General features: G+C 36.8%; 1 protein-coding gene across 1 annotated transcript in view; it reads right to left on the bottom strand.

The window, feature by feature from the left end:
• The window catches only part of LOC123654458 (kinesin-like protein KIF21B), a 50,872-nt gene extending 47,085 nt beyond the window's left edge, over positions 1–3,787 (bottom strand). Inside the window, exon 1 of the mRNA XM_045590360.1 lies at positions 3,506–3,787. Within this exon, the coding sequence (XP_045446316.1) occupies positions 3,506–3,787 (282 nt within the window). The remainder of the gene's footprint in view (positions 1–3,505) is intronic.
• Between the last annotated feature and the right edge of the window lie 12,230 nt (positions 3,788–16,017).

Below are 16,017 nucleotides of genomic sequence, written 5' to 3'. Positions count from 1 at the left end.
AGCGCTATTATGAATATTTAAAAAAAATAGTAATTGTGTTTGCTGGCAAACGAAAAAAAACGACTTCAATTACATCGACAAGTAATACAACGTAGGTAGACGAAAAAATAGTGAAGTAAATACGCATTATTTAAGATTACTCCAAAAGTTGTAATCAGATCTCGATGAAATTTAAATGTGACCACATGATAAACGTCGGCTTTCGATTAAATTAAAAATCATCAAAATCGGTACACCCAGTAAAAATGTATGTGGATTTTCAAGGGTTTTCCTCTTTCCCTCGATTTCTCTGGGATCCCATCATCAGATCTTGGTTTCCTTATCATTCTTAACAAAAAAAAAAAAAGAATTATGAAAATTGGTTCACAGGCGACGAAGTTATCTCTGAAAATACACACACACACACACACACACACACACACACACACACACACACACACACACACACACACACAGACATATATATATATATATACGGCCGAATTGAGTAACCTCCTCCTTTTTTGAAGTCGGTTAAAAAGAAATAGAAGCGCTTAGAAAAATTCAATTATAAATATAAAAATGTTCATATTAAGGATTAAAATTCAAAGATTATCAATTTATCTTTGTTGTAGAAAATGAAAGTAAAGTTAGATAATTTTAATAAGCAAGAATTGAATATTTGCTTATTAAAATTATAATTCCCGATACCGCTGACTGCTCTAGTATGACGGCTACTTTATAATATTAAGAGTCTGTTTCACCGATTGTGAATAATGCTATTTGACGAATGACGGTATCCAACAGATAAAATTTTCCACTATATTTATGAGATATTTCTATATGCTAATGTGACTATAAAAGTTGTATGTAGTTTACTAATTAAGTAGAAACTGGTCCTAATGGCATATTCTACGTCCCGCTTTTAAGGTGTATTCGTAACTTATGTGCAGGATGAAATTTATCCACAATAGATGAAAACAATATTAAATGTTGAATTAAAGCTTATGATAATATTATAATTGTGAAGGAAGCGGAAAATTTAACGTGTTTAATTTGTTAATAAATTTCGACTTCATTATGTTATTGTTTTGCGCGAAAAAATAATTAAAAAAAATTAGTGTAGAAAACAAATGAAAAAGTAAAGCTGTAAAGTTAAAAAACTGTGACGCCGGCTGCAAGAGAAACAAAGCGAACAATCGCGGGAATGGGGCTGATCGGTGCAATATTGCAGCAACGATCTATATACTCGTACATAAAACTAAAGATTTCGTATAGTTATTTATTTTTTCTGACATAGTAAATTGTATTTATAGAGGATGTGAGATTGTAAATATTAATCAAAATATGAAATACATAAATAAATAAATGTCTACACAATACACACAAGGTAGTCTGTTCCTAAAGTAAGAAACTTAATGCTTGTGTTATAGGTAACAGCCGACTGGTATAGCTACATTTGTTTTTTCGATAAACATACTTATAAATAATACATATAAATATATATATTACACCCAGACTTGAGGTGGGAATCGGACCCACAAACCTCGGAGCAGAAAGCAGGGTCACTACAAACTGCGCCAACGGGCTAGTCAAATATCGTAGTTGGAGTAAGACAGTAGTAAAAATCTTACTCAAAACCTGGAGCAGCCCGACTTGGGAATAATCTCAACCTTACAGAAGATCACAACAAGTGATATTGCTCTTAAGTTTTGTTGTGTTCATGTGGTGAGTAAAGTAACCAGATCTTATGAAGATGCGCTGCGATGACAGCTGAGGTAGAGTCGATGGTAGAGTCTACATTTTGGTTTGTGACGCTCCTGACGTTGAAGACGTCCATACTGCTTATCGTCAGGTGGACCATATACTTTTTTGTCATGTTAGTTATATATTTAAAAAAGCAAGTGAAGCCACGTGAGAACATCTAGTCTTGTGTGATTACGTAGGCATATACATAAACATACGCTGACAATTTTCTCGACTTATATATAAATAGTTTTTTTTTTTTCTCATCATGACACACGTAACGAAGTCAAACTATATTTCAAGTCACTTACGTACGTCTAATTTGTTTCGTTTTATTTATGTCACTCCTGTATCATATTGTAATTTGTACTCATAATTTTATATTTAGAGAGTTTTATATCGCGATTACATTTTTTGCTTCATTTCATACTTTTTGTTTACCATATTATTTTAAATAGGCTTTTTGCGATTGGTCGTTTTTTCGAAGTTTCATAAAAAAAGTTTATTTTTTTAAACGAAACTTTAAATTTATTACAGCATCGAAAATTTAATATAAAGAGCTAGAACTAAATTCATAATTTTGCGGATAGCTATCTAATATATACCTAATGGTATAAAAGTTTCTGAAAAAATTTTTTTTCTCACTTTTATATTCCACTTTATCTGTTAGATTTCTACTAACATCTTCTAAAACCAAAAGATGTAGTTCATTGAACATATGAAATAGCACTTCGAGTCTCCTTTTTTTGTCGAGAAAGCTCTGACAGCCTATTAGTAATTTATGCACCAGATAAACACTGCCAGCAAACGGCAAAAATGACCCGTCATAAAAATAAATATATAGAGACTTTGGAGAAGTCATCTATACAAATAAATATAATTGGAGTGTCTGTTTGTAATATTAATATATCCGCATTTTACGAACTGCACATGGATCTATACACGGTACATGTACTAAAATAACATTTTTTACAATATTTGTCTGTCTGTCTGTTTGTTCCAGCTAATCTCTAAAACGGCTGAACGATTTTGGTGAGACTTTCACAGGCAGATAGCTGATGTAATAAGGAGTAACTTAGGCTACTTTTATTTTTGAAATTTGGTTATTTTAGAACTCTGCGATCTGAAAAATAACTATTTTGTTAAATTCCGCGCGGACGAAGTCGCGAGCACCGCTAGTGATTATAAAAAAAAAAACTATAATAGAAAAAAAGTCAGGACCTAGATTCAATAGCATATTAATTTAGGTATACTTAATCTAGTGCGCCTATAACCCTGTGTTACTGGAATCAGTCAGAGGTCATCGCTCTAACCGAGCTCAGGTCGAGAACAAGATGATTTAAGAGACAATTTACGCTTCCCACATGCTATATGTAAGAACATTGTGCCAGTTTTAACTATTCAGCGTTTTTAATGACAGCTTTGATATTTTAAAATTACTAACACCAGCTTTGTAAGTATTAAAAAAATTGGTATTATTTTCTAACATTTACGCGAATTTCACTCATATTGAAGCAACTTTTTTGGATTTTATTGCGGTTTATTATAACGTTTTGATACTTTACAAAAATATTGTTACTGTTTTTATTACTACGACTGAACGTCTTCGGTATTTTTTAGTAAGATTCAGACATTTTAGTACTTAATTTCAATTATATAAGATGATTTTATCATGAAAGCTAATATCCATGTGTTTTTAAAAGCATCATAATTTGCATTAGTTACAGACCTTTTACTTTTACGACATATGAATAACAGATTAACGCAGTTGTAGACTTACCTGGCCATAAGCAAGGACAGTAGCATTGTACCCGTCGAGGGCCGCCTCCACAAGTTTCCTGACGCACGTGTCGTACACCTGCCGTTGGTCGGCCGTGGGCTCGAAGGCGTAGTCGAAGGTGAACGCGCGCTCCGAGCCCAGGGCGACGCCGCCCTCGCCTGCCGCGCCGCCCGCCCGCGCGCACACGCCACATCCTTCGACCACTTCCGCCGGCGTCTGAGGACGGATTCTGCAAGTAAATATATGAGTTATCAAATCTATTGACTCGTGAATATGATTCATTCGTATTGTTGTCTTATATACATCCAAAAAGTAACAATAATTTTAGTACTTATATTGTTGTAAAAAGCGATAATAATGGCGAGTTATGAGTTTGATAACCGTTCCGAACAGATATTTCTGTCTAAGCAAGTATTAAGTTATGATCTGAATGTATGTTCCAATGGGCCTTGTAATATCAGAACACAACTTAAAGTTTCTATTTGAAGAAAAATTCTCTCCTAAATGGTGGAGCAGCATAACGAGTTAAATTCAAACATTTTTACATAAAAGGGGGGGGGGGGTCTTCGACCATCAGAGAGAAGTTTATAGATTATTTAAGTTCAGTTCTGCTCAATCTTCTCAAGCTTCAACTAAAAGGAACGAAAATTTCGAAAGGGAAAAATACAACTCCATGCATCGTTGTCACGAACTGATCGACATCTCGATTACACTATATTGTCGAAATGCATAACCATAAAAGGTAATAAACGCGTAAATCGTGATAAGAACCGCTCGATACAAGTATACCAGTATGAAAGTATAATACGACTTCAAAATACTTTTGTTGAAGACTTTAAAAAGTTAAGCCAAAACGAATCTAAAACAGTAGTTTTCTTGAGAAGAAGAGAAATTATTTTGGGTGAAGCAATATCTTGCTTATTATCTGGAGCGATCTATCTGGCATACAATTACATTACAAAAGATCACAGTCAAATAATATTGCTCTTAGGAAGTTTTTGGTACCTGTAGTGAGTAAGGTAGTCACAGCTCCTGGAAATTAAATGTACACGTACACATTGGTACTGGTAATGCTGACAGTGTAGGCAGTGTTCGTAATACATTTGTGATACTCCTAGTATTGCAGACGTTAATAGAATACGATAACGATTTACCATAAAACGAACTGAAAACACATTTATACGTCGGTTGAAATACCAGTACGAAATTGGAAAGGAACATAATGAAAGTTCCACGATGGATGTGTATCTAACTTTTAACCGTGGCATCTGTTAGTGTTGGTACTGCTTTAATGTTGAGTAAGACAAGTGATTCTTTACCGAAGATAATATTGTTATTGTAGTTTTGTTACGTCATACTCAGTAGTTGGAAACTGATCTAACTGATAAGGAGTACAGCAATAGAATGCAAAATACTACGTTGAACACTGTCGAGTTTTAAGTATTAAGAGTACTTCTGACGCAATTGATTTGATGATAACATTTGTTTTAGTTGAGCAATATCTATACATATAATAAAATGGTAGGAAAGTCAAAATTGTACATTGAATATTTTTTTTAAAGAATATTTTGGGTGTGATCAACAATCCATACCGAAGCCAAAAATATAGTTTTTAGAATTTTTGTCTGTTTGTCTGTATGTATGTCCGGGATAAACTCAAAAAGTACCGCATGGATTTACTTCAAATTTGACACGAATATTATTAATAAGTCTCGTCAACATACAGGTTACATATTATCATGCTATCACCTACCGGGATCGAGCAGTGAACCTTTATTTCCTCAACGCATTCTGTAACAACGTGTAATCTAACGACGCATATTTGAATGTTGTTGTTATTATGTTAATAACCATGCTATATAAGCTAGCTTCACACTACAAAAATCACGCAATATAAATAACTAAGCTGATAAACATAATTAAATGAATATAAGTAGACAAGACAATTTTAAAGCAGCGCTATCTATGAGATTTTTCTGTAGATATGAAATGTAAAGAAGAAACGGGTAAATGAATGTTATTTTAAAAGGTATAAATCGTAGGTATTTTTGGTGCTGTATCTATAGCGTTCACGCAGACGACGTTGCGGGCAGCACTAGTTTTTATATAGGATTCGTGATTTATGTAAATAATTAAGAAATAGGCATTTCTACAAGCTGATAGGCGACATATTTGCTTGTTGTTCTGACAAATATTTAAAACAATATACCTCTAAAGCCCGGGGCTACTAAACACAGCTTAAAAAAGTCCCTAAGACATTTTTATACTTGTATTAATAATATTTACTGAATTATCTCTACATAATAAATACTATATCACTATACACGTATAATCAATATTATTTCCTATTTAAGTATTGAACCCAAACTCATCAATCGTTCTTAACTGACGGAGCATTAAATAAGCAACAGTGCGAAACCAATGTCGAAAGCGGGTACGTGCAGTAAATCACTGCGATGACGAGATATTATTGAACTTAAGCCCTATAATTCAATCTACAGTACAGGCGGAAGCGCAGCTCGCCGCGCAGTCTGGGAATAGCGGGGGATGCGCGTGCGCATACTGACTTGTTTATAAGAGAGACAATGGGCGCGGACGAACAATTTAATAAAAAAACTTATAGCAGGAATTTAGATGAAATTTTAGTATTTTTGTAAGGCTTATATGGCAGACTGCCAAACACCATCTTATGATCTATATGAGTAAAACAGCAGCTACAAATATATAAATAAATTAGTGTAAATAATAACTAAAACTTGCCATGGCTATATAAGGTAACCTATTCAGATTGAAAATATGTGAAGGAAATCATAGCTATGATAAGCTATTATAGAAAATACACCCCATAATTCAATATACGGAGCCGGAAGCCCAAGACTCGCCGTGCTGTCTGGGAGCAGCGAGTGATGCGCAAACGCAGCGCGTTTCTAAGGACATTTTCAAACTGTTATATGTTATGTATACCATTGTATAACAAAATATAGTATTTCATGAAACGAGTCAAAAATAAATACATCAATATTAATTACTATATTTAAAAAAATGTTATAAGAAAATTCTAAAATCCTAAAATAAAAATGGTAATTTTTGTTAAATTAAAGATTATTATCTTTATCTTCATTAGACGATTTTTTTTTTTTGATAGGTACATCAATTTCTACATAATTTATATATAACATAAGATAACCTAATTAAAGTAGTTTCAAGTCCTATGGACGCAGGCTCGAATGCATTTGGCTACTCTTAGAATGTAACAATAGTAAAAACGTTCGAGTTAAAGTTACAACAATTTTCTCTTCTTCAAAATTACATAATATACAAAGCCATTATTTGAATGGCTATAAATTTAATTCTACCTATATATAAAAAATAAACAATAAAGTAAAATAATCACGTATCATAAAAGTCTTCACCGCGAACACCAAACATAAATTCATATGAACACAGAATTCGTAACAGATCCGCGGCCCTTCGAACAAAAAGGGACGGATGTCGGTCACATTAACGACCAACATTCACGATGTCCTTACTAACAACTTCCCGAAATATATTTACAGCGGGTGAATAACCTAACTTAATTTTATATTTATTTTTAAAGAACTCTACTATAAAACTCTAGCTTTTGACGGCTTCGGCCACGTGTACCTATTACCTACACGACTTGTTGCGTTTTCTACTGTTAAAATATAGCCTATCACTCAGCGATAACGTAGAATAAGATTGATGAAAGAATTCTTAAAATCCAGTAGGTTTTTACTTTATTCATTACAAACAAATAATCTCCTTCTTCCTCTTTATATACAAGTTGTACTTCGCGTTTTCTCTCGCGTAACTTCCGATCACGTGGTAATGTCGGGATAAAAGGTAGCCTACGTGTTATTCAGAATCTCTGTAGTATTTGACTGAAAGAGTAACAAACACACATTCATCCATCCTTACATTTATAATATGTAGGTACGTATTAATAGGAACTATACAAGCAATAAAACCAGAGACAATAGGCAGTTCGAAATGTTGGTACATTTCAAAGGTGTATGCATGCAGTAGCAATGCGTTTGTTTATATCCGTTTGTTTATAGACGGGGCTATTGACTGCCCAGACTGTTACACAATGGACCACGCGAACAATCGAAGATGGCCGCCGCACGCGATGCTTCAACTTGGATAAACATAAGTCAGTTAAAACCTGAAGGATCTAGAACACTGGGCGTTTTACTAATACGTTTAACGGATTACAAATTTTAGTAAAGAAATTCTCATGTAATTCTTTTCATCCAACATGTAATAATCCCTGCCATTATATAAGTAGGGAATTATTAAGGCTTACATAGGTATATCAGACTTATATATTTTTTTAACAAAATTTACTAGAATAGTCTACTGATGACTGGAACAAACTTAATACCAGGGAATTTTTAAAGTGATTATTATTTATATGTGTATAGTGATTATTATTTTAAATTTGGAATGCAGATTCTGCTGAAAAGAATCAGCAAGAAACTCCGGAGTTTCCCCGTTTGAATTAATATATAAATTGGGTTTTAGTATAAAATTAGTAATATTTTGCATGAAATAGAGCGTTACTAAGTCCACACACCTTTACCATCTATATAATCGTCGATCGTCATCGATAATGAACATTTAAAATGTTTTTTTTTTGAGTTTTATTCTATATATTCTATTATAAAACGAGTTTATTTTGAATGTTGTCATAAAAAAAGTTATTGTGGAAAACTGGATGGGAGTTGTGTTAATAATTACTAATTGATATATATTTTTAAGCTTTGTGTTTTAAATATTCTCTTGTTAGACAGTCCCTATTCTAGTATTCTTGTAATAAGTAACGTTTAATATTTCTCTCCACAAAACAACAATATGTGTGACTGAGTTAATTATATATATATATATATATATATATATATATATATATAACTAGCTGTGCCCGCGACTTCGTTCGCGTGGAATTTAATTGGTATTATTTTTATTGGTATTATTAATAGTTGGAATTTAACATCTATTGTTCAGTTCGCAGAGTTACAAAATAAAAAAATTTCTAAAATAAAAGTAGCCTAAGTTCATCAGCAATCTGCCAGTGAAAGTCCCGTCAAAATCGGTCGTTTCAGAGATAAGCGTTAAAGAATGTGCTGCATTTTGGTATTAAAAACATTTAGTGTATCTCGTAGTATTGATTTAAACCGTGCCCAGTTTTATTTAAATCCATCCTGTAGTGTAGGCATAGTAAAAAAATATATTTTTGTTTTTAAAAGACATCAAAAACGAAGGAGGTTTCCAATTTTGTGTGTTACCTCATACTTTTTTACTGGGTGGACCGATTTTTATATATTTTTTTTTATCGAGAGCTGGTGATTGTCATTCCGTCCCATTTATATTTGAGTTAGATGTACCTAGTACTTTTTTTGTTATAATTAAGAATCCGGAATTAATTCATTACTTTTTCGACTACCTTATGTATTTATTAGGTACTTGTCTATGGAAATTGAAATCGGTATTTTATCATTTGTAAGCAAACAAAAAAGTGTATTTTTTATTATAAACTGTAAACAAGAAGCAGACTTAACTTTTGTTTCCTCTTAAGAAAAGCGTCTCTTGAGAATGTCACGTGCAGGCATTACTGACATGTCTAGACTTAGAGCTAACACGGCAGACTTATAAATTAAGAAAATTGCGCAGAAAATTTGAAATATATCAGTAAAAATATCGATTAGATACTTAAACTTTACGACTTGTCAGACCACATGACAAGTCAGCTTCTATTGTTTTAATAATTCAAAACTTAATTATTACAGCAAACCAATACAGTTAAGTGCAATGACATGTAATTAGTAAAACCTCTTCATTAACCAAACTCCTTATCTGCTGACACATTTAAAAATGGAACATCCTAAGTGTGTCACAGACTAGAAAATTTTAGTCACCAAGCGGATCATATTATGCTTTGTAGATCCGGCTTTTAACAGGAAAAGGAGCAAAAAGCGATGTCATCATCATTAGCTGTTGATTGGTTGGAAATGTATGCGAGAAAATGTAATGAGATGGCAGATCCGCAGCGATTAAGAGCTATACACATTGGTGTTGACGATGTAGCAAAAATAAACATCGTTTCTTTCTCGTTTAATGTGTTTAATGCGTCACGGATTTAGATGGTCATAGTATTCCTAGCAATATATGCACTAGAAGGTATTTTAGATTTTACTTTCTATTTTGCTAGCATTACTTTTATATATTCAGCTTAACGTTAGTCAAAGTTTATGATCCGCTTTGTTACTGTGAGTTATTACTCGCGTTGCGTTGTTATATAGACTTAGCTGAATTGGAAAGGATAATAACTAGGCGCTAATAAAAGCCATAATTATAATAAAAATAAAAATGATAAAAATGTTTGAAAACGGACCAACACATCCTTAAACTCAAAAATACTTTCGAGTCTATAATATTACACAAATATAATATTACGAAATTTTAGTTCTCTATCTTCTATCCGAATGACAAAATTTTGCACATATATAAAGCCTTGGTATTACTTAATTTATTACTATTAAAGACCGTGTTACAAATGTTAGAGCAGTTAAGGCTAAATGGAACTCTGGTGGGCGATGTCTCAATATTTTGTCTTCGCCCACGATTCTGTTTCGATGTGGGCTTGTACTACAGCCTCGTGTTGCCTTTTACTGATAAATATTTGTGAATGAAACTTAGCAAGGTTTAATGAATGGATATAAATTGATATATTAAATTTATGTAATGTAAGCCAATTTACCTACTTTCGGTTTGACTTCTAAGTCGATGTTATCTACTTTACCTTATCTGTGCCTGCACTTATTCTTCTATTTGACGTTTTTTTTATATAGCTTAGAAAATTAGAAATGGTACCACATGTGTGTGGAATACCACATGTGTCTGATTTAATGTCCCTCGCTTGTATCCACTTATGCATGGTTACAAACATACAATTCAGTTTTATACAATCTAGGGCCTGTTTCACTGGTTGGCGTTAATGCTATTTGACAGATGATGATATTCAACGGATAAAAGATTATGATATATTATTCTTATTCACCAACGAATTCCACCACATTTAATTTTTTTTAAATAACAATAGAAATGTTTACTTTAATTTTTACATGTGTGTGTTATAATCACTCGATTATTAAACAATACGAAGCTAAAAAGGCTATTCAATTAGGCAATTGCCATCAAAACCAGTCATCAGGCACTTTTTGTATACACAAATTTTATAAAAACTAACATTAAATTGCCCTACATATGTATAAAGCCATATCTATACTTTTATTGTATTGAAAATTGTACCTAATCTAATGTCATCTATCATTCATTATGTACTATCTATTTATAGGCGAATAAAAGAAACTCAGGACAAGAAAAGAATGTCGCAAGAAACCTTGATGTAGCGACTAACGGCCTCTCGTTCGCCATTCCGATTAAACCGCGTGAAAATGAGTGGGCACTCCGCTGTTTTAAATGTAAGGTTTTCCCGATTAATAAAACCCATGCGATCGCTATGTATCAGGGTGAATTCCTGGAATGGGGGACAATTTACTCCCATTCAGTTTTTATTTCGTTTAAGTTATTTCAAGTTATTATTTTATTTAGTTATAGGATACGAAGTGTGTGTGTTAGGAGAATTATTTTTAAATGGTAAATGTCAAGAAATTAAACTTCTTATTTTGAGAAATACGATTAGAATATAGAAACACTTTTTTTATAGCAAATTGGGGAAATTAATCTTTTAGAATTTCTTCCGAGATATGCGGGACACATAACGAATATTAACATCTTTGATAGTTTTATTAAAAAATATTTGGTTGCACAAAAGAATGTACAGAAAATTAAAAGTGTGGTAGATGGCAAAGGTTGAGTTATCCCTAGAAGAGATCTCTTCCTCTCCACCAATGATCATGAGAGAGAGTGGAACATAGCGAAGAATATTACTTATATTATATATACTGCAGTGTTCCTTCTATTTTGATAAAATTGTTTTCTTGGTGATTTTATATGCATAAAAATAGAAATATCCCAAGATACGAAAAAAAGTGAAATAATTTTAATGGAAAACTTTAAACACTTAATACTAGTTAATAATTTAATTGGGTTGTAAGGGTAACGACTCTAAATGATACTTTAGCTATAATAAGCGGGTTTAGTTCATATAATCGTTCAAGTGCCTTTACCTTTATGTAGGCTGCTTGCAAAATATTAAATACTAAATTCATATTCCTTTTCGCAACTGGTAGATTTGTTATTCGTATTACATCTAATAATATTTTGTTAGTAATAAAATGTTTTAAATATTTTTAACAATTGACGGTTTTAAAAAAGGAACTTTTTTAGCCTATTCTTCTCAACAGGATCTACGTTTAGAGTCGGCTGTATCATCAGATTAAGAATAACAATATTATTAAAGTTAAATATAATTTTATTCTTTGAAAACAAAAATAATAGTTTTTTTTTTTTTGAAAGCACTTTATAAAAAACGTTCTTGATTTAATTTGGTAATTTAAAACTGATTTATATTTATAACAAAACTGTAAAAATATCAATTCTATACTTTGATAATATTTTAGAATACTTTTAACACTTTACATATGATGTATTAAAGTCAAAATCTATAAAGCTTGTTTCAGTAATAAATTTATCATATGACTTGCTCGTGGCTGAGATCCATTTATGTGTGATTTCATTTCGAGCTCGGTAAGGAAATGAGCGTGAAAGAAAATTCAATTTGTTACTACATTATTGATCCTATTTTTATGTAAATTGGTGATAGGTATAAAAAAATAACAAGAAACATCTAGAACAATATTTTTCATTCTAAGTAATACTTATAACTTTTGAGTATACTTTAAAAAGTCTGAAATAGAATATCATCATCATCACTTAGAGCCTATCGCAGTCCACTGGTGGACATATAGGCTTCCACTAGTTCGCGCCAAAATGGCATGTGTGTTGCCCATAGTCACCACGATGGGCAGGCAGGATCGTGACCGCAGGGCTGGCTTTGTCGCACCAAAAACGAAGAAGAAATAGAATATATTTAAAAAAAAATCTACAACACGAAGACCTATGATATACATTTTTTATCACAAGAATTATTTAATCAATAAATTTTATAAAGTTTATTTTAAATACATGTAGATAGCTGCAGTAATTGACGATGAACTTAAAGAAACAACAATAATAATAATAATAATAATAATAAATAATAATAATAGCCGTGTGATTCCCGGCAGAGTAGAATGGGGCCACCCCTTCCTACGTCTAGGGTGTCGTAAAAGGCGACTAAGGGCAACAAAAGCTGCAAAACACCTGCACAGCCTCTTTGGAAAGCGTGAATGCCTCTCCGAATGAGTATATTAGCACTCAAAAACTCACATGATGGGGGATAATGTAGAAAGGCGCATAGGGCCGCTGCCTGGGGGACGCCAGGGCGCGTCTGGAGCTGGCGCTGGACGTGGCAGCATGCGGACCGCCAGCCAACGCCGCCGACCGGCACCACCACCTGATCGGTCGGCTTATCCACCATCCCCACCAGTTGGCTTGGCAACGATAGAGTCCCAAGGGACTCAGCATTCGGTGCCCGCCGCTGGTGGAGTACGTCGCATGAGATGGACACCGAAGATGAACGAAAGTGTCATGCGTGCGTACTATAGGGCTGTAGGACGTGAAACCGGGCGGACTGGCTACCGGGCAGTAATGCACCGCGAGTTCCTACTGCTTGAGCCTACGCTAACTGTTACGGAACAGAACCTGGCAGATCGAGCTCGGTACATCCAACGAAAGGGCATATTTGACGCCGCCGAGCTCGAACGATTTCGACGTGAGGCTGCTCCTGAAGTCGAACCCGTGTCCGCGGTGCGCAACGAAGTGTCAACGCAACAAGAAGGCGTTCGTAGCGAAGCGCCTGTGGAGGCGATCACTGAGGGAGCAGTCGCTCAAAAAGTAGAACAGATGAGAGGGATCTTGCAAGAGGCGATTTCCGAGACTCGAGGCGCTCCTCTGGAAATGAGACCGCGACTCTCTCGCCTCCCCCTCAATGCCGCGACGCGGAATGCCATTGAGGCAGCCAACAGACTGTTGCCTCCCTATTTGGAAGGCAGCCTCAGCTTGGAGGATACGGGTTCTATTCTCTTCGGCGCCGCTCTAGCGGTGCACCGCCTTGTCGGAGCCAAGACCCAGGAGTCTGGACGCGCTACTCATAAGAATAGCGACGTACCAGCCTGGAAGAGGAGAATAGAACGCCGTATCAACCTGGCCAGGGCCCTCATTGGTAGGCTGCTAGCTTTCAGGTCGGGCAACACAAGGCCAAGGATTGTGCGCTCTGTTAGAATGGCCTTCAACGGGCTAGGCATCAGCCTCGATCAGCCTGACATAGCCGATAAACTAACGGAGCACATCGACGGCCTGAAGCAGAGAATCGCGGCATGGGGAAAGCGCATTCGCAGGTACTCTGAGAGAGTTGAGCGCTTTCGACAAAATCGCCTCTTCGTGAGTGATCAGAAAAGGTTCTATAGAAAGCTGGAGAACCCGATATCGGGCTCTGCTTCCCTAAAACCGAGTACGGTTGACCTCGTCGCCTTCTGGCGCAATATATGGTCAGGGGATGTGGAGCACGAGGAGGGCCCTTGGATTGCGGCGGTTCAGGACGCATGTGCTAAAATCGAACCGATGAACCCAATCGCCATCTCTACGGAGGACGTCAGTGGTGCGGTCCGGCGGGCTCCGAACTGGAAAAGTCCGGGGGCCGACGGTCTGCATCACTACTGGCTGAAAGGGCTCTCGGTCTGCCATGCGACCTTGGCTCGACAATACCAAGAGGCAATAGATCGGAAGACACTCCCGAACCTTTTCACTACCGGGATCACTCACTTAGCTCCTAAGTCCACCAACACCGCAGATCCCACCAACTACCGCCCCATAACGTGTCTGGCCTCCATCTACAAGACACTGACATCCGTTCTGAGCTGTAAGATCTCACGACATATTGGTGAGTTTAATATCTTGTCTGCAGCTCAGAACGGATGTCGTGGAGGCGGTCGCGGTACAAAGGAGCTCCTTCTCATCGACTCTGTGGCGGGCCAGCTTGTCAGACGTAACCGTCGGAACTTTTCGCTCGCCTGGATCGACTACAAAAAGGCTTTCGACTCGGTACCTCATTCATGGCTCCTGAGGGTCCTCGAGCTGTACAAGATTGACCAGGCAGTTCGAGACTTCCTCGGAGTATGTATGGGGCAATGGAGCACGATCCTATGTCTCCAGGGCGAGCGACTGACGGGTGCGGATGACCCAATCAGGATACGGAGGGGTATTTTCCAGGGTGATTGCCTGAGTCCACTATGGTTCTGCTTGTCCTTGAACCCTCTAAGCACCCTGCTGGAGCGTTCGGGGACGGGCTTTCAGTTTCGGAGAGGAGGTACTAAAATCTCCCACCTTCTCTACATGGACGACCTCAAATTGCTGGCACCTAACGCTGCACGCCTGCAGGAACTGCTGAAAATCACTACGGAGTTCAGCAGTTCCATCAGGATGCAGCTTGGAGTGGATAAGTGTGCGGTCGTGCATGTGGACAGGGGTCAGGTGACTCAATCGTCGCAGCTTAGTCTCGAATTAACATCATTCAAGACCCTTTCCGAAGCTGAATCTTACCGGTATCTGGGTATGTCACAATGCATAGGGGTGAAGGAAGTGGACATGAAACAGGCAGTTTGTGAAATCTTTTTTGGACGGCTGACAAAAGTTCTTCGGAGCTACTTGTCTGGAGCCAACAAGGTCCGAGCCTATAACGCTTGGGTCATGCCCACTCTCTTGTACACCTTTGGCATACTCAGATGGACTCAGACTGAACTTGACGCCCTGGACAGAAGAGTCCGCACAACTATGACGCACCATCGCATGCACCACCCTAAGTCGTCGGTCATGAGACTGTACATCCCGCGGAAGTGTGGTGGTCGAGGCATGTTAAGCGCTAAGACCATGCATAACCGCGAGGTGTGCAGCCTCAGGGCCTACTTTGAAACGAGACGGGACAGCGCTTTGCATGGTGACGTTTCAATGTGTGACAAAGGACTAACCCCCCTAGCCTTGGCCAAAGAGAACTGGCAGAAACCGGTCGTACTAAGCACCTCTGACCGGGAGACCGTATGGATGGAGAAGGAACTGCATAGACGGTTCTACAAGGCGCTTCACGCACCACACGTGGACAGTAAGGCCTCCGTGCAGTGGCTGCGATTCGGCGACCTCTTTGGGGAAACCGAAGGTTTTGTCTGTGCAATACAAGATCAGGTGGTCAAGACGAACAACTACCGAAAGCACGTCCTGAAGGATGGCACTCCCGACTTCTGTCGAGCCTGTCGTCATCCCGGTGAGTCACTCAGGCATGCGCTTTCGGGTTGTTCCGCGCTTGCTAATACTGAGTACTTGCACAGACACAACCAAGTGGCCAAGATTCTCCACCAAGAGCTTGCTCTTATGTACGG

Source organism: Melitaea cinxia, chromosome 1, assembly GCF_905220565.1.
Source record: "Melitaea cinxia chromosome 1, ilMelCinx1.1, whole genome shotgun sequence".
Taxonomy (NCBI): domain Eukaryota; kingdom Metazoa; phylum Arthropoda; class Insecta; order Lepidoptera; family Nymphalidae; genus Melitaea; species Melitaea cinxia.
The sequence above is the reverse complement of the archived record's forward strand: the minus strand, read 5'-3'. Positions and strand labels throughout refer to the sequence as shown.